Here is an 18,951-nt window from a genome sequence, read left to right as displayed (position 1 = left end):
ATTTGAATCCCCACCCCTGCCTGGAGGAGTTGTAATTCTAGCCACCTAAGGTAAGGGTCTTCAAAGACTTGTGGACCTCAACTCCCAGAATTCCTGAGCTAACATGACTGGAGGAGGAATTCTGGGAGTTGAAGTGCACAAGTCTTAAACGTGCCAAGTTTGAAGGCACGTTTTGGCACGTTTAAGACTTCCCTTTCTTTGCTTGCTCTCCTTTCGGTTCACTGTAAATTTAGCTGATGGTTACAGTATGATATTCCAATATGACCTGATGTTCTGCTCCCCAAATTTAAATAAAAGTGTAACACTTTAGCTACCATTTTGGCTGCCTAATGATGAAAACATTAAAGCAGAATAATGTTCAATGTGCTAAGGGAACTTGGGATCGTATAAGGTGCAGCCACCTGCCAATGAAATGAAATGCCTTCCAGCTTGGCATTGGTGCCCAGTGTAAAGTACATTTTGCCCATTACAGTGGATTAGCGGTAGAAACTGAGCACTGATAGGAATTTACTGGCCTATTTTTGATTCACATGTGAGAGTTTGTTTCACAGAAACCCTTTAACGATAACCCTTTTGTCGGATAACAGCCCAAGCTACATTCAATCCAGATCAAGCTCTAGCCGTGCTTGAAGATTCCCTGATCACATCCTGGCAGGTCCAATAGATATTATCACTGAAAACTGGAAGGCTGCTGAATGGATCCTTTATGTAAGATCCATCCTGTCTTCTTGTTTTCCTTTCCATGTCCTTCGCTCTCCCTTGGGCAGGGAGACAGAGAAAGGGAAAGGTATTGCTTCATTTAGCTGGCTTTGGCTAGATGTCTGAGAAGGCGCTCGTCAGCTGTGCCAGACAGTGTCACTCAGAAACTAGCAAGTAAGCAGTAAATAAATGAGAGGTAAATAATACCCAATCAAGGAACTACCAACTCAGACAAACAGTAAACAACAGCCTAATCAAGAGACCATCAAGAACATTTCCTCTAACACTGACAGGGCAGACAACTAGAATATAAACTGAGAGCAAACCTCACACTCACTAGCACTGATGATGTTAGCTAGTTTGGTAATGAAACGTCTGCAAGAATACAGCAAGCTTGGAGAACACCAAGGACCACCATAGTTAAACACTGAGCTACAGATATTCTCTTCTATTCGAAACAAATGGGTTATAAGATTTTCAGCCTGCCCCTTGGGCAATCTTTTTCATGTCTCCAGGCCTCAATCTCCCACTAGATTAAAACAGATGTGAAATGACGGGCACTCATGAATTATTAAACAATTCTTGGACACCTGGTTCAGCGGTTAAAGATGCTGAGCTTGTCCGCTAAAAAGCCTGTGTTGGAGACCCAAGCACTGCACAATGGGAGGAGCTCCCATTCCTTGTACCAGCTCATGCCCACCTAGCAGTTTGAAAGCATGCAAATGCGAGTAGATAAATAAGTACCACTTTGGTGAGAAAGTCACAGCGTTCCGTGCGCCTCGGTGTATAGCCATGCTCACCCTATGACCAAGGAAGTATCTTCAGGCAATGCTTTCTCCCTCAACTAAAACATGGAGATGACCACTGCCCTCTAGAGTTGGACACAACTGGACAGGGAAACCTTTACATATACCTTTTACACAAGATGCCCATTCTTAAATGTGATACATCCAGCCTCAACTTTGCAGGGTGTCGAAAAGATTGGCAGCCAAATCTGAGCTGTAGGACAGCCCCCAGTTTTTTTTAGGGGGGGCATACATTTTCCTTGTTAATGGTCAATTGACATCCTCCTTACAAATATTTTTAGGAAATGAGGACATTTAGAGCTTTTTTCTTGAGAGCATAAAGAGATGGCTTTCCCCAGTATGTTGTTGTTATTATTTCAATCTCTCTCTCTCTCTCCTTCTTTTTAATTAAACCTACTTATTAGCTTACCGGGATTCCCATTGTATGGTCCTTCTGTGCTGCGAACATCATAAATTAAGCTTGTCTGTCAGATACCGGCAGTAGCTCATTTTTGTGGCTTGGAAAGCTAATAGTTCCGTTTATTGTTTTTAACAACGCTAATCCAAACTTCATTTTCTCTTTAATTGTCAATTTAGGCAGGCTAGCTTGTTTTTAATATCAGACAGAGTGATGGAAACAGAAGTGCCTGGAAGATGTCAGTGATTACCCCGTGACATACAAATATTGGAGTGGGAAATGCGTATGCTTTTCTGGATCATAATTAGTATTAAAGAAACAGGATCTTGGGTTTATGTCACTGCGCTGCATATATTTCCTAGCTAGTGAGATACAAGGAAAATGTACATTGGCCTGGAAAGTAGATTCCGAGGTTTGATTGGACTCTGATTTTAACAAGTCACTCTTGTAAGCAAGTTGCCCCAATCGCCAGAGTCATAAAGCAAATCACGTGGTCATTAAACAAATCATCTAGTCGTAAGTCTGAATCTAGCTTATCCGAGGGGTGTATTTTGCTGGAAAAAAGGCAAATAAAGTCACAAAATGTGATACATGACCGTGAGACTCTGTAGCCTGTCATAGATGCAAGCTGGTTGCCAAATGCCCAAAAGAGGATCACGTAACCATGAGGATGCTGTGACAGTTGTCAATGTGAGGACCGGGATGTAAGTTCAATGCTGTTATAAATAAAGGTTATAAATCAAGGACTACCCATTTTCTGATGTTACCAAGACCAGGGATTGCAACAACGGCTTTTGTTTTCAGATTCAGACTTTCCTTTGGTGGCCATTTTTGTGAAATCAGAAGAACTTGTTGGCCTGATAGCTCACAATTCAACCCAGGTGCTCTTATGGTCTCCCTCCTTTTATACTTAGCCCAACATCCCCGCTGTACTTGTCTGTGGAGATTTTCATGTCAATATTTCAAGTAATGCACCCATAGAAAGCAGAACTCTGAGGCAGGCAAATTCCTCAAATAACCATTTATTGGATACGGCATATTGGCACAACTGGTGAAAGCCGACTCTGAATGTTCCCACAGCTTTCACCTAATGAAAAAGTAAATGTTTCCCCTTTCTCCCAAAACCACCCTGTCCAATCAAGGTGCTGGCTGGTTTCTTGGTTATTTCACTTCTCCTCTGGCCAGCCACCTGTCAGAACAGCCTTGGTTCCCACAGGAAAACTGTTCTGTTTTGGCTACAAAACCCCCTCTAGCTATTTCCCCCCCCCCCCGTCCCTACTTCTGCTTTGTGGCAACCCTGAAGCCTCCAAGATGACCTCACACAGGTTCACTTCAGGGTTGACATCTCAGTCATCCAAGTCATGGTTGTCCCAAAGGTGCTTTTTAAAAGGCAGCTGACACTTTCCGTTTTTTCTTTCAAGACGTTTTGCTTTCCCTCCAAGAACTTCTTCAGAACTGAAGATGCTTCTTGGGTGAGAAGCGAAAGGTCTTCAAGAGAAAAAAAATAGAATAGACTAGATGGAATAGAATAGAATAGAATAGAATAGAATAGAATAGAACAGAATAGAATAGAATAGAATAGAATAGAATAGAATAGAACAGAATAGAATAGAAGTCTTTATTGGGAATAAGAATAGAATAGGGAAAGAATGGAAGGAAAGGGAAGGGAAGGGAAGGGAAGGGAAGAAAATAGAATAGAATAGAATAGAATAGAATAGAATAGAATAGAATAGAACAGAATTCTTTATTAGCCAGGTGTGACTGGACACACAAGGAATTTGTCTTGGTGCAAATGCTCTCAGTGTACATAAAAGAAAAGATACATTCATCGAGAGCCAAGAATCATCAGGTACAACACTTAATGATAGTCATAGGGTACAATAAGCAATCAAATCATATTAGGAACAGTCAATATAAATGATAAGGATACAGTCATACAGTCACAAGTGGGAGGGGATGGGTGATAAGGAGTGATGAGAAGATTAACAGTAATAGTAGTGCAGACTTTGTAAATGGTTGGACAGCGTTGAGGGAATTATTTGTTTAGCAGAGTGATGGCTTTCGGGGAAAAACCTTCTTGTGTCTAGTTCTGGTGTGCAGTGCTCTATAGCGTCATTTTGAGGGAAGGAGTTGAAACAGTTTATGTCCGGGATGTGAGGGGTCTGTAAATATTTTCACAGCCCTCTTTTTGACTCTGTGCAGTATACAGGTCCTCGATGGAAGGCAGGTTGGTAGTAATTGTTTTTTCTGCAGTCTTAATTATTCTCTGAAGTCTGTCTCTGTCATGTTGGGTTGCAGAACCAAAACAGTTATAGAGGTGCAGGTGACAGACTCAGTAATTCCTCTGTAGAACTGTATCAGCAGCAGCTCTGTGGGCAGTTTGAGCTTTCTGAGTTGGACAGAGAGTCCAGTTGCCTTTTTAAAAGAGCACCTCCCTCTACTTCTTCCCACAGTAAAAACAGGGGCACGGTTGCGATAGAGGTATCCTGTGCCAATCCTCAACTCTGGCCAACTCCGAGCCATTGGTGAGAAGCTAGAAAGTTGAAAAACTGTGTTGGCAGAATAGATGCTCCACGTCTATTCCTTGATGAAATATTACAAGCTGAATAAATAAGATACACCATGAGGCTTCATAGCCGGAGATGGGTGGGGAATAGAGTGGGTGGTTTTGTTTTAAATACTCCCATTGACAGTCAGTTAACCTTTACGTTACCTAAATGAAAATTGCACAAACCTGAAATTTTCGCTGACGGGTTGCCTAGAAACGGGCAGTTGGTTACTAGAAGACAATGGATTCAATGCTACTGATAGCACTATTAGAAATAGAGTCGGTTAACAGCGTTCCGTCTGGTGCAATTATCAGTTTTGCACCTCCACACACCTTTCCGTTCTTGTTCCACTGGCAGATTTTTATTCCTCCCCGTGCGCAGTTCTCAAAGCCAAATGTTTGGGCAAACACTGACATGTCCTCTTAGATCTCTTGGTGGATTTGTGCACCACGGAAGAAAGTCGGATAAGAAGAGCACCGGTCGAATTGTATCTAACAATCAGATACCGAAATGAGGAGGGCCGTGAAGCTGAGAAACTAAAAACGGAGGTGTTAGAGAACTCTAAAATGAGCAAAAATAGATCTGGAGAAGTTGAAGAGGGAAACTCGCTCCCCTCCATAAAGCCAGAAGTGAGCCAAGTTTCTGCAAAGACCACATTTATTTGGACGTTCACTCTTTAAGATGAAATAAATTGGTGGTGGGGTTGCAACTCGGAACAGGCCGTGATGGTAAACTATTTGAGCTCAGCGTATCCAAAATTTCAGAAAATGCCTAACTTGACATTTCTGGCGTGCCCCAACCCACTCTGGATAAAAGAGAAACAATTCATAACAAGGAGTAATAAATTAACTTGTTTAATTTTTTGTTTGATAAATAAATACTTACATAATCGTAATTTTTTCCCCCAAAATGCCTATCTGAAGCAGCTCCAAGTTGCTCTATGTAGCCTTCTGACTGTCGGGCCTAGGAAAACAGGAGCCAGGATAGAGTTCAAAAGCACTGTGAGTTTATTCCAGGCAACCTCTATGGAGATTCTCAGTCATGGTAGTCTCAAAGGTGCTTTTTCAAAAGGCAACAGCACTTCCTTGTTTTGCTTTGAAGATGTTTCACTTCTCATCCAAGAAGCTTCTTTGGCTGTGAAGAGAAGCTTCTTCGGCTTCTTGGATGAGAAGTGAAACGTCTTCAAAGAAAAACAAGGAAGTCCAGTTGCCTCTTGAAAAAGCGCCTTTGGGTATTCCAGGCAAACTTTGGACAAGAATCAGATCTCCTAAGTCGAATTGGGAACCAATATGAGCCAATGGTTACAAGGGGAGGCTGGACTTTGTCTCATGTTGAAGTGTAGCGACTCCAAACCGATGATGTATTTGACTCCACCCTCAGCCAGGCTCAGCCAGGTTATCTCCTACAGCCATGATGGCAAACCTATGGCACGCGTAACACAGGTGGCATGCAGAGTCGTTTGTATAGGCATGCGAGCCCCAGCCAAACTTACCTCACTGCCCCTGCAAGCGCCTTCCAGCTGATTTTCAGCCCGTTTGAGGACATTTTTGGTCTCCCAGAGGCTCGAGGGAAGCCTCTGCAGCCTGTGCATACCGGAAGTGATGAAACGGACCCATTTTTTGGCCTCCAAAGGCTGCAGAGGCTTCCCTCGAGCCTCTGGGAGGACAAAAATCAGCTGGGAGACGCGAACATACGCAGTGCAGATAAGGGGGCGGTGGTGGGGGAAATCGCATGCGCAAGTGCAGGGGGCATGGGAGTAGCCACACATTGCCTTCTGGGTACTGGCACATGAGCACGCTAGTGTGAGCGTGCACGCAATTTTTGGCACAGGAGCCCAAAAAGGTTAGCCACCACTGTCCTATAGCATGCTGGCCAGGGAATTCTGGAAATTGAAGTCCGCAAGTCTTAAAAGCGCCAAGTTTGGAGTCCCCTGTCCTGCAGTGACTTCCAAGGAGAGTGAGAAAGCATGCCCTGCTCTCACTCACTTTTTCCGAGGCTCCGGGAGCCACTTGAGGGCAGAGTCCTCTCGCGCAATTTCCAAAGGGTTCAGAAACCTGGTGTGTCACTAAAAATGGCAATGGGGTGACACCTCTGACACGAGTATCATAGGTCTGCCATCACCAGGCTGCATGAAATATAGTTTAAGTGCCATCCATGATGTGTTAGGAGGGATGAGAACGAAAGTCCACCTGCACTCTTATTAAGAAGTACTTTCAACTGAGGTGAGAAGGCAGTCTTGATTCCCTCCTGACCCAATTATTTGTCTGAGGACACAGAATGAATTTCATTGGTTTCAGTGGGGGTGGAGTGGGTGGCATTCTTCTTCCTCCTATGCTCCAGTTTCATCTTCAATGCTTATCCACATTTAACTTATACTTTTAAAAAATGGGTGTTTGTCTAATTGTCTAAATCAGGGTGTCAAACTCAAGGCCCAGGGGCCAGATTCGGCTCACAGGGTGCTTAGATCTGGCCCACCCTGAAAACAGTGAAGGCCTTGCCCCTGGTGCCTCTGCCAGCCAAAACAGAGGCATGTGGCCCTCCCGGCACCGTTTTCTCTGGCAGAGGGTTGCAGGAGGCCGTCACAGCCGAAAATGGAGCCCGGGAGCCCGTTTTCGCTGACAGAGCGCTTGGGCCACCACAGATGCTCCTGACACGAGTGACGGCGAGCTGGCCATGCCCACCCTGGCCACACCCACTCTACCACCCCCGAGGTCAAACAGAGCCCTGATGCGGCTCTCAATTTAATTGAGTTTGACATCACTAGTTTAAATGAATAATAAGAGAACATGTTTTTAAGGAGAGGGAGATTCCGGCAAATGTTTTCACAATCTCTGTTCAACCTCTGCTGGTGCTACAGATAGTCCTCCACTTACAACCATTCATTTCGTGGCTGTTCACAGTTACAATGGCACTGCAAAAAAGTGACTTACGATCGCTTTTCACACTTATGACCATTACAGTATCCCCTGTGGCCGTGTAATCAAAATCCGGCCTGTATTTATGACGTCTGCAGTGTCCTGGCCTCATGTCACTTTTTGTGACCTTCTGATGAGTAAAGTCAATGGGGGGAAGCCAGATTCACTTAACAACTGTGTGACTAACTTAACAGTTGCGGTGATTAACTTAACACCTGTGCAACCAAGGTCATAAAATGGGGCAAAACTCACTTAGCTATCTCACTTAGCCATGGCAATGTTGGCCTTTATTGCAACCATAAGTCAAGGACCGCCTGTATTGGCTATCACAAGGAACTATCGTAAGGTGCTTTCTGTTCTACTTTTGCACATATCTTCCATCAAGTAAAAGAAGTTCCGTTCTCTGGGCAAATGCCTCCATCTGGAGGAAGAGCATCCATGAGAGAGTGTAAAAAAATTAAGATTAGATTAAATTAACAGAGTTGGAAGGGACCTTGTAGGTCATCTAGTCCAACCTCCCTCCCAAGCAAGAGACCCTACACCATTTCTGACAGATGTCAGTCCAGTCTCTTCTTGAAAGCTTCCAGCGATGAAGCTTCCACAACTTCCAAAGGCAGTATCTGTTTCCATGGGTTGATTGTTGTCCCTGTCAGAAAATTTCTCCTTATTTCCAGGTTGGATCTCTCCTTGTTCAGTTTCCATCCATTATTCCTTGTCTGGCCTACAGGCACTTTGGAAAATAGCTTGACCCCTTCCTCTCTGTGACAGCCCCTCAAATATTGGAAGACTGCTATCATGTCTCCCTTAGTCCTTCTCTTCACTAGACTAGCCATGCCCAGTTCCTGTAAGTGTTCATTGTATGTTTTAGTCTCCAGTCTCCTAAACATCTTTGTTGCTCTTCTCTGCAGTCTTTCTAGAGTCTCGACATCTTTTTTATAGCATGGTGACCAAAACTGGATGTGCAGTACTATAGGTGTGGTCTTACTAAGGCTTCATAGAGTGGTATTAGTACCTCCCTTGATCTTGATTGTATCCCTCTGTTAATGCAACTTAGGATTGCATTGGCTTTTTTGGCTGCAGCCACACACTGTTGGCTCATGTTTAATTGGTTGACCATATTTAATTGGTTAAGATGGTGATGATGACCCTGATACCTTCCCCCCTTTTTTCAATTACCATTTTGATTTGCTTTATCCTCCCCACTCCACCCCAATATTCTTGAATGGCTCAAACGGCATTAATCACACTGTTATTCCAATAGGAACAGAGGGCATAGAGCTGCCCTCAACTTCCATGCACCTGACTTCAGTGCCCATTTGGATGGTTGTATGGTAGCTCTACATTTTATCAACGTATTTTTCCTACCTGTCTAAGCCGGGCATTGTCCGAAACCGCTGTTGTGCCTATTTACTCCTCGGAAATCATTTTCTGTCCTGTTTTTAAAATGCACCTTTTACAGGAGACTGCTAAAAATAATTCCCAGCTCCACCCCGCGTATCTTAACCAGTTCAGGATTTGACATTTTGCCTGAATTCATTTGCATTTCATTTGTACACGTTTCTGCTTTATAGGTGGAATGTAAGAAAGCACAACCGAAAGAAGTGATGTTTCCACCAGGGACACGAGGAAGAGCTCGTGGATTACCATATACTATGGATGCTTTTATGCTTGGCATGGGAATGTTGGGTAAGTGTGCACGAGAACGAATAATTGACTACAATTTTGGCATTCTGCGATGGTTACAATAGCTGAGCAATTTAACTGCTCTAATATTTATAGCTACTTTTACATTCCTTTTTTTTTTATTACATTGTAAGCCTCCCAGAATCGCTTTGGATAGTGAGATGGATGGCACGTACATTTAATAAACAAACATAAATAAATAAATAAAATCGGCAAGGTTCTGTTTGGTACTTTATCACTGGATTATCAAATTCCTAGGATCAGAATTTACGTGACATACACAGGACTGCCACACCCAAAGCCTTTGCCGGCTGGGCCCATGTTACCTCTGGAATATCAGAATTAGCATTTAAATGGGTATTTCCAGGAGGTTGTTCTCCTCACATTCATTAAAAAAAAAATCATGGTTAAAAATCCTTCTTTTCTCCTTTTCTTTTTCACGGTAGGGAGGGGAGAATGAAGCCACAGATTCTTCAAGGTATCTTTGTCAGTTTAGCGGAGATAATTAAAAATCTTTGTGGCTTTAAACGGCACAGAAGCTGGAGGAGGCCTGGGGAGCAGCTTAATAGCATGGGTTGTGGCAATAATTAGAAGTTCCAAGAAGAAAAGATGGTATTGGAGCCCGGACCATTGTGTCCAGAAAAATACTAATTAAACAGGATAAATTGTATTTAATAATGAAAATCTATTTGTGTGATAGACCATTCTCAGTTATAATTGGCTCTCATTTGCCTTTGCCTAGTTTTTTTTTTCTGGCATTACCTAAGAACTATGTCAAAAGTATCTGTGCAGGTGTGCCTGAGGGTAGAGGGACAGACAGGTAAGTCAGTGAAGGATATCAGGAAGCTCTTTATATACTAGATTAACGTTTTCCCCCAGTTCCCCAGAAATGATACTTTACTTTCCCACTTAACCCCTCTTTACTTTGTGTTAGCAAATCCATACTCCAGTCCTTCTTTGATCTACACCCTAGTGCAGGACCCATAAAGGAGAATATGTGTAACTCAAGGGTTGAGATGTGGACTCCTTGGTGCAGTCTGAGCTTGGTTATTTTCTTACAGACATTTCACATCATCCAAATTAGATAACATCATCTGTGCGCTAGTTTGGAAATGTCTGCATGAAAACTACCAAGCTCAGACCAGCGCCAAGGACTCCATATCTCATGCAGAAGTTTTAACCAACACAATGAGTCAGAATAACAGAGTTGGAAGGGACCTTGGAGGTCTTCTAGTCCAACCCCCTGCTTAGACAGGAAACCCTATAGCATTTCAGACAAATGGTTATCCAATCTCTTTGTTAAAACTTCCAATATTGGAGCGTTTGCAACTTCTGGAGGCAAGTTGTTCCACTGATTAATTGTTCTAACTATCAGGACATTTCTTCTTAGTTCTAGGTTGCTTTTCTCCTTGATTAGTTTCCATCCATTGCTTATTGTCCTGCCTTCAGGTGCTTTGGGGAATAGATTGACTCCCTCTTCTTTGTGGCAGCCCCTTAAATATTGGAACACCGCTATCGTGTCACCCCTAGTCCTTCTTTTCATCATACTAGACATACCCAATTCCAGCAACTGTTCTTTATATGTTTTAGCCTCCACACCCCTAAGTATCTTTGTTGCTCTTCTCTGCACTTTTCCAGAGTCTGAGAAAACCTCCCACAACTTCTGGAGGCAAGTAGTTTCACTGATTAATTGTTCTCACTGTCAGGAAATTTCTGCTTAGTTCTAGGTTGGATCTCTCCTTGATCAGTTTCCATCCGTTGCTTCTTGTCCTGCCTTCAGGTGCAGTCAAGAGGGCTTCTCTTCAAGTCTCACTCTTTCTTTCGGTCACCCATCTGTCTACAAATATAGGTGCCTTTCCTCCTGGTGAGGTTCTCTGTCATGTGTACTGTGGACATAGAGCACGAAAATCACCCACCAAGAAACATTTCTATCCTGCCGCTGAGGTTCTCTACCATTTTTATTGGCCGAAAAATTGAAAATTTCTTTTGAGAGTCAGGACTCACCCGCTATAATTGGAAAAGTTTGAGCCTGAGATACACCGAGGAGTCATTTGTGCTTAAGATAACGCTTGCTTTCTATGAGATGCTAAACATGTGGAGAATGCAAACCGCAGAGTGAAGCCACCTTTGCCTGAATGGAATTGCGGGTTTTGGCAAGTCTCCTTCGATCACATGGGTGCCTGTTAGTGCACATAGGGTGCACAGCTTCATTAAGAGATCCAAATTGGTTTTGTTGCACTGGTTTTTGCAAGGGTGACTCCTAATGTGAACTTATTAATTTTAAATCAGCCTGATTTGCTCTGAATGAGTGATTGATTCATGATGAAGGCCAGATGCTTAATTATCTGCTCCAGCTCTTTCCTGGACCTGACGGTCAGCCTCTCTCCGAGCTCCTAGCATTATTGTGGTGGCATCATGAAGGCAGCCAAGTTACAGGCAGCGGAAAAACTGTGAGCATGCCAGGTCTTTCCTTCATCCGCAAGTTGTCCCCGTTGCTTCTCCCAAGTCAGCTTCAAGGTCGATGGCTGTCGGCAAATTCTTAGCAGTGCAATCAAAATCTTCCTTTGCTAACTTGTCAACGGCACAGCAGTGAAATTCCACCCCTGAACGGAAGAAGGGTGTAATTAACTCATCAAAGCAAAATTAGCATAAAGGGAGGCCACGATGTGGCTTGAGAGCCAGGATCTTTAAAGACCTTTAGTCATGGGATGCCATTCCATGTGCTTCGAGCAGGCAATGAGAGGAGGAAACCAAAAGGGGCTTGCCAATCACCATCTCAAAATAACTGGGCTTGGTCAATGAGGATTCCTGAAACTTAACCGACCTGGAAAGTAGAATCTTTTCCCAAGATTTTCCCTGAAGGAATTGTAGGGCCCCCCTTCCCAACTCCACAGTTTGACAAGATTGATGTCAGGCTCCAAAGACCAAGAAAGACACACAGAGTGACTTCGAAGCAGTTTCCTTTATTGTTCCTCACCCATAGGCTGAAATCTCTGCCAAACTAAAGCAACAACTTGCATCATTAAAGACAGACTCTGAGACCCTCTAGGGAGGGGCTATCCTGACCCTTTTCCTCCCAACCAAACTACAGGTAGTCCTCGACTTGCAACAGTTCTTTTAGTGACTGTTCAAAGTTACAACAACACTGAAAAAAGTGCCTTAGGACCGTTTTTCATGTTTATGACCATTGCAGCATCCCCGTAGTCACGTTATCAAAGTTCAGACGCTTGGCAACTGATTAATATTTACGATGCTTGCAGTGTCCCCGGGTCATGTGGTAACCTGCCCTTGTCTTCTTCCACTTTCCTTCCCTTCTCTTCTTCCATTTTCCTCCCCTCCCCTTTACCTCTTCCACTTTCCTTCCCTTTCTTCCCCTCCACTTCTTCCACTTTCTTTCCATTTTCTTCTTCCATTTCCCTCCCCTCCCCTCCCTTACCCTCCCCTCCCCTCCCTTTCCTCCAATTTCTTTCCTTTCCCTTCCCTTCTTCCATTTTCCTTCCCTTTGCTCTCCTCCTCCACTTCCACTTTCCTTCCCTCCCCTTCTTCCACTTTCTTTCCCTTCCCTTCTCTACTTCCATTTTCCTTCCACCCCTTCCCTTCTTTCCTTTCACTTTCCTCCCATTTCCTTCAATCCCCTTCTTCTTCTTCCAGTTCCCTCCCTCCCATTCTTCCACTTTCCTTTTCCCCCTCCTCTTCCATTTTTTCCCTTCTCTTCTTCCGTTTCCCTCTCCTCCCCTCCCCTCCTCTTCTACTACTTCCCTTCCCTTCTTCCACTTTCCTCCTGTCCCCTCCCCGTCCCCCCTCCTCTTCTTCCATTTCCTTTCCTTTCGCTTCTCTTCCACTTTTCTCCCTTCCTCTTCCCTTCTTCTTTCCTTCCCTTCCCTTCTTCCACTTTCCTCCTGTCCCCTCCCCGTCCCCTCCTCCTCTTCTTCCATTTTCTTTCCCTTCGCTTCTCTTCTTCCACTTTTCTCCCCTCCCCTTCCCTTCTTTCCCCCCTTCTTCTTTCCTTCCCTTGTCTTCATCCACTTTCCTCCCCGCTTCCTTTCCCTTCCCTTTAAATTAGGGGCCCAACTCCTGGTCCATGGACCAGCACCAGGCCATGGGATGCCAGAAACTGGGTATGCCCAAAAAGTGAAGCCCCATCCATGGGATGCAGGCAGCACACAAAATGGTCTTATCTCCGTGGATCCAGTGCCCAAAAGGTGGGGGAGGGGCACTACCTTAAATGCTAAATTTGAAGCTTTGAACTCCCACACTACCAAAAAAAAAACCTCTGTTGGTAAAAATTTATATCTCCAGACCACTGAAATGCTACCTGATGTGAACGTCTCATTTCAAGAAATCTGTCCCTGATTTTTTAATATTACTGTGGGAGCCAGACCCCAGCTGTGCATTAGTGCACACGTTCCATCTAGATGGGGTTGCATTCATGCATAAAAGACATTTGTGTCCTTCAAAGAAAAGTTGCTCTTCTAGAGGAGATGGCCCTTGCCAGAGTAAGTGAAGAAAAAGTGAACCAAACACCCTGAGTAATACAAGAGAGCCAGTAGAAAGCACCTGAGGAACCTGAAACACAGGTTGCAGATATTGTTTCCAGGTGCCATTTTTGTCATGCAGGGCAGGTAAGGATAGTTTCAGCCAAGAGTTACTATTCGTATTTTTCGGTGTATAAGATGTACTCCCGCCCCCCCAAAAAAAAAAGTGGGTGGAAATGTCTGTGCGTCTTATACAGCGGATGTTGCTGAAGTCCCGCCCACCCGCCGGCCCCCACCCGCCAGCCTCTGCCTCCCAGCAATTTGCCTCCTTACAGCAAACAGCCCGTCAGCTTCAGCACAGCCTGATTAGCACAAGCAGCCGATTAATGGTTGGATTTACCTCACGATGATCAGCTTTTTCAGGCTGCAGGGATTGCCATCGCCTATTGCCGCCTCCGTGCACCCCATTTTTCGGCCGTTTTTTTGGCCTCCGCACGCTCTTGTTTTCGGCCCATTCTGGGTGGCGGGGATTGGAACGGGCAGAAAATGGAGCATGCAGAGGCCGAAAACGGGACGCGCGAAGCCCAAAAATGGGGTGCGAAGGCTGAAAATGGGGCATACGAAGGAAGCAGTAGGCGATGGCAGTCCCTGCAGCCTGAAACAGCTGATTGTCGGGAGGACAATCCAACCGACAATCAGCTGCTTCTGCTAATCAGGCTGTGCTGAAGCTAACAGGCTGTTCGTTGTTTGCTGTAAGGAGGCAAATTGCTGGGAGGCAGAGACAAAAAATAATTCTTGTTTTCCTCCCCCAAAGCTAGGTGCGTCTTATACTTCTGAGTGTCTTATACTCCAAAAAATATGGTAAATGCCGTCGAAGGGCATTTGATTTGCCCTCTGATCCAAGCAAAAGCCCCTTCTTCCTTCTTTAATCCTTATTCCATTGCTTTGGGGAAGAGAGATTTAGGCCAGTACAATCACTCTAAAGCCATCCATAATATTGACACAGTGATGGAAGTATGTTCTTGAAGTCTTCTCAAAATCTTGGGAGATAAACTTGCTCCTTCCTTGTCCCAGCTGGATATGAGAGAGGCAATGAATTGGGATATTTCTCTAGTCCTGGAGTATCCTTTCCTGGGGCTGAGAGACCATTGGATATTCTTACTATGCCCCAAAAATTCCTCAGATATTGTCATTAGTGTCAGAGGGAATCAGACACTGGCCCAGATGTAATGTGGAGCAGTTTGCTGGCTTAATCGGTTTGCATGATGTATATTCATCCCCAGGTTTACTTTTTTTTTTTTTTTTTTGGTGGGCAATGGTCACCATCATACCATACAGGTAGTCCTCGACTTATGTCCACAATTGAGCTCAAAATTTATCTTGCTAAGCGAGACGGTTGCTAAGTGAGTTTTGCCCCATTTTGTGACCTTCCTTGGCACAGTTGTTAAGTAAACCTGCAGTTGTTAAATTAGTAACACGGTTGTTAAGTGAATCTGGCTTCGCCGTTGACTTTGCTTGTCAGAAGGTTGCAAAAGGTGATCGTATGACCCCAGGATGCTGCAACCATCATGAGCTGCTTGCTAAATGTATGAATTTTGATCATGTGTCTGTGGGGATGTTGTAACAGTCGTTAAAGTGTGAAAAATGGTCATGAGTCTTTTTTTTTCAGTGCCGTTATAACTTTGTTCACCAAACAAATGGTTGTAAATTGAAAACCACCTGTATGGATTTCCTTTTTGTCTGGATAAGTAAAGGAACAGAGACTTCTGCTTACGCATTCCAAGGTTAAATCCCCAAATTTTGAAAACATCCTCCTTCTCCATCTCCTTCTCCACGTCTCCTTCACCATCTCCTCTAAGCAACCACAAGTCCCAGAATCTCCGCCCTGGAGGCCCATTCTTAGGCTTCTGCTTTAATATTAATTTAAATTGTTCTTTTATTAACGCATGTTCTTGTTTCAAACAACACGTTGGGCTATGAAGTAATGAAATTCCTTGGGTTTGCGTAACACACCATAACAGCAACAACAGTAGCAACCACCCTACCTCCACTCCACAAAGGGCTAGTAAAACTTTGTGTCTTTCATGTAACCTTGCCTATTGTGCATTGCATTTTTAATTGGCCTAATGAAAAGTATCATGCAAGATAGAAATAAAAAAATGATGTTTAGGTATGAAAGGAGATATATGTCCTAATTAATAAATGACACAAACGCTGTTAATGTAAATAGAGATTTGTAATTTGGTTTTTTAAAAATAAAATAAATAAAATTGGGTGGGAAAAAAGAAAAGTGTCCTACCAATATAAATGTTGTGTTAATGGACCTTGAACTGGCTTGAGATTTGACAAAATCCTCTGTAGTGACAACCCATCCTTTGTCATAATCTCCACGTCACAACTCCGTACCAAGAAAGCAACAGAGAAGTTGACAGTGTTGGGAGGGAGCTTGTAGGTCATTTAGTTCAACCTCCCACCTATGTAGGACTCCCTACACCGTTTCTGACAAATGGCAGTCCAGTCTCTTCTTGAAAGCCTCTACTGATGAAACTCCCATCACTTCCGAAGGCAACATCTGTTCCATTGGTTGATTGTTCTCACTGTCAAACAATGTTCATGGTCATATACCTTTGATGTTAGCCTTGGAGCAAATACAGAAATACAGATCTTGCAAACTGCAAGGTGAGTTTCTCCTCTTTGATTGTAGAATCAGACAAGTCTTTGTGAATGATTTGAAATGTTTCTTTTCAGGCTTCTTGTCACCTGGGCAAAATTGCCTTGGGATAAGCCACCAATAGACTTGCCTTCTACCTCTTGATAGCTTCTCTGCTCTGTCTTCCATTCCTTTCTCCACCTTGCCAGTCTCTCCCATCCTCCCTCTGACAAAGTCACTGGTAAAACAAGGCAGTGGCTGGCGAATTTTGAAAGTTGAACCCTACAAATCTTAAACATGACAAGTTTGAAAAACACTGGTTCAGGGTAATCTGAACCTGGTAACACTTGAGGGCATTCCAGGTCCACTAAGGTCACTTAAATTAGGCAATTCAGGTCACCTGCAGATGGATTTGTGGTTTACGGCTGCCACAATTCTTAGCCCCGTAGGAAAAGACCTGAATCCAACCACCCGCAATCAAGGGTCTTGGAAGCGTAGTTTTAGCTTGCCAACCCTGTCACTAATAAGCCTGGGAAAAGCATGGTGAAGAAGTTGCTGTTTGTGAAAAGCATATCTGATGGCCGATGTAGATACCAAGTCCTCTCTTCAAGGGAGGTAATCCAGGCAGAGCCTTGATTTCTCAGTTTAGTGACAAGAGATAATTACTGCAAGATTGATCATTTGCCAGAAGTACTGAAGCAAATAAATTGCTCGGTGCCCATCGCTGGGCAAGAATGGGGGCTAAATGGGAAATGGCGGATGGGCCGGCCGGCCCATAATTTGGCTTGATGAAGCATCCACATGAGCACGATGTTAATGTGCTATTGATATTCAGCCAGCCAATTTTCCCCCCATTGCAGATCAGGCTCTGACTCGTTAGAGCAGAGCTGGGCACTGCAGCGGCAAATGAAGAGGAAAATTGAAGTAATGTTGTATTATAAATTTATGATTTCATCTGCCTGACCTCGAGAAATGTTCTGTGATGGGATATATGGATGAGAACTACTACCCAGTCAGCTGTATATTTGGTCTTTGTTGTTGGAGGTGGGGAGTGAAGGACCATAGCAGAGGTGGGAGGGGACACAGGTGTCCTTATTTGTGCTCACTGATCCCAGTAGATTGGTTTTGAGCTTCTGTTTCCCTTGCGATGTGAAAGGGCAAGAAATTCTGTGACTTAGCCTGGCACCGAGCGTGCCTTTGTCTGAGTTGGCTAAAGCAGCCTTCCCTGATCTGGTGGCTTTTATTGATTGATTATGGATGCTTTGATGCCACATCAGTCACCCGCCTTGAACGAATACATGACATTACAATCATTATCAAATTATCAGAATGGTCCTAGATGTCAAATAATAAATACAAACCATGTAACCCCTAGTGCAAACCTGCACCCCCTCTGAATTCTCAGCCGGCCCATTTGGAGGGCAAATGGTTGCAAAAGTGATGTTTAACCTTTAACTGTTCTGGTGAGAATTGCAGGAATTGAGCCAAACTTCATTCATAATGATGAAATCCAGGCACTTTCTTGTCAGCATGATGGAAGTGGATTGCTTTGGGGGGTCTTCCTGGATGGTCCTCTGACTTCCTAGTGTAACCTAATGGCCCAGAATTGCCATGTTGTCCCAAATCCATTTACCATCCAATATTAATCTTTGTAACCTTCAAAGATCAGAATCTGAGAGCCAGGTTGTGTCTGCGGATGAGATGTGGAAATTATATCTCAACGTTTGAAGGGCATCAGTATCATTGAGACAGCAATTCCTTCAAGGTCAGAGGCCCCATTACTAATAGGGCTGTCACCTGGGCTGCAGTATTCCAGATAAGCACAAGAGGGAAGCAGAGAGCTAGCATTGTCAGTATCTTCTTGCTGTTATCTAGTGGTTATATTGATTATTGCAGCTGAGCTATAATGCCCTTCTTGTAATCCAAGGGTCTTCAGACTTGACAGATTTAAGACTTGTGGACTTCAACTTCCAGACTTGTGGAGCTCCCAGAATTCCTGAGCGAACATGACTGCAGGAGGAATTCTGGGAGTTGAAGTCCACAAGTCTTAAAGCTGTCAATTTTGAAGAACCGTGTTGTAATCTATGGGGGAATGAGAGACAGAGCTAGATCTCGGTCTGATATGTGAAATCTAAGTCCAAAGGCAGGATGGGAGCGGATAAAGCATCTCAGAAGGGACCCTCCCTAGTTTCAGAAGAGTGAAAGTAAGGAGGGGAGAAGTGTTTTCAGATTTGCAAGACTCTATAACTGTAACCTTACAATAAAGATAGTGTTATTATGTGGGGTTAGTGCTTCTTGTCTTGACTACTTCAAAAGGCCAATGCTCCTTCTCAAGAAAGAAACAGGGTTTTATTTTTGTTTTGAAAGACTCAGACAAAAATAAACTTTTGTTGTCTTGTAAAACCCAAACAAAGCAACACTGGTGTTTTTATCAGAAGCAGCATACAAAAACAAGGCATATCCAGAGAAATTTGGAGCCTAGAAGCCTTAAGAAGAAACTTGCTTGCCGACAAGACTATTTTTGGAACAGAGTTGGCTGTGCTTTATCTCTTTCCTGTTGAAATGACTGTTCTCTTATATGATGCATTTATTCATTGTTGGAAGAGACCCACTCAAAAGGCAATGTGACAAACTCATCCCATTGATGCTGAAGTGAGCTTTTATTTAAAAGCAAAATATAAGCGAGTGACATTTCATTGTGGAAGTGTCAATCATGGGGTAACCTGCTCCTTTAGTCAGAAACACGTTAATCAAACCTGTTGTTTGTAGAGAAACAG

The 18,951-nt window shown here is 43.7% G+C and overlaps 1 protein-coding gene across 21 annotated transcripts in view; it reads left to right on the top strand.

The window, feature by feature from the left end:
* Positions 1 to 18,951, top strand: part of MSI2 (musashi RNA binding protein 2) — a 568,377-nt gene that overhangs the window by 463,297 nt on the left and 86,129 nt on the right. For all 21 annotated transcript variants that reach the window (XM_026710316.2, XM_087925665.1, XM_087925606.1 and 18 more), the window contains one exon: positions 8,938 to 9,052. In XM_026710316.2, coding sequence (XP_026566101.1) covers positions 8,938 to 9,052 — 115 coding nt within the window. The remainder of the gene's footprint in view (positions 1 to 8,937; positions 9,053 to 18,951) is intronic.

Source organism: Pseudonaja textilis, chromosome 1 (genome assembly GCF_049901715.1).
Source record: "Pseudonaja textilis isolate UNSWEBS1 chromosome 1, rPseTex1.2, whole genome shotgun sequence".
Taxonomy (NCBI): domain Eukaryota; kingdom Metazoa; phylum Chordata; class Lepidosauria; order Squamata; family Elapidae; genus Pseudonaja; species Pseudonaja textilis.
The sequence above is the reverse complement of the archived record's forward strand: the minus strand, read 5'-3'. Positions and strand labels throughout refer to the sequence as shown.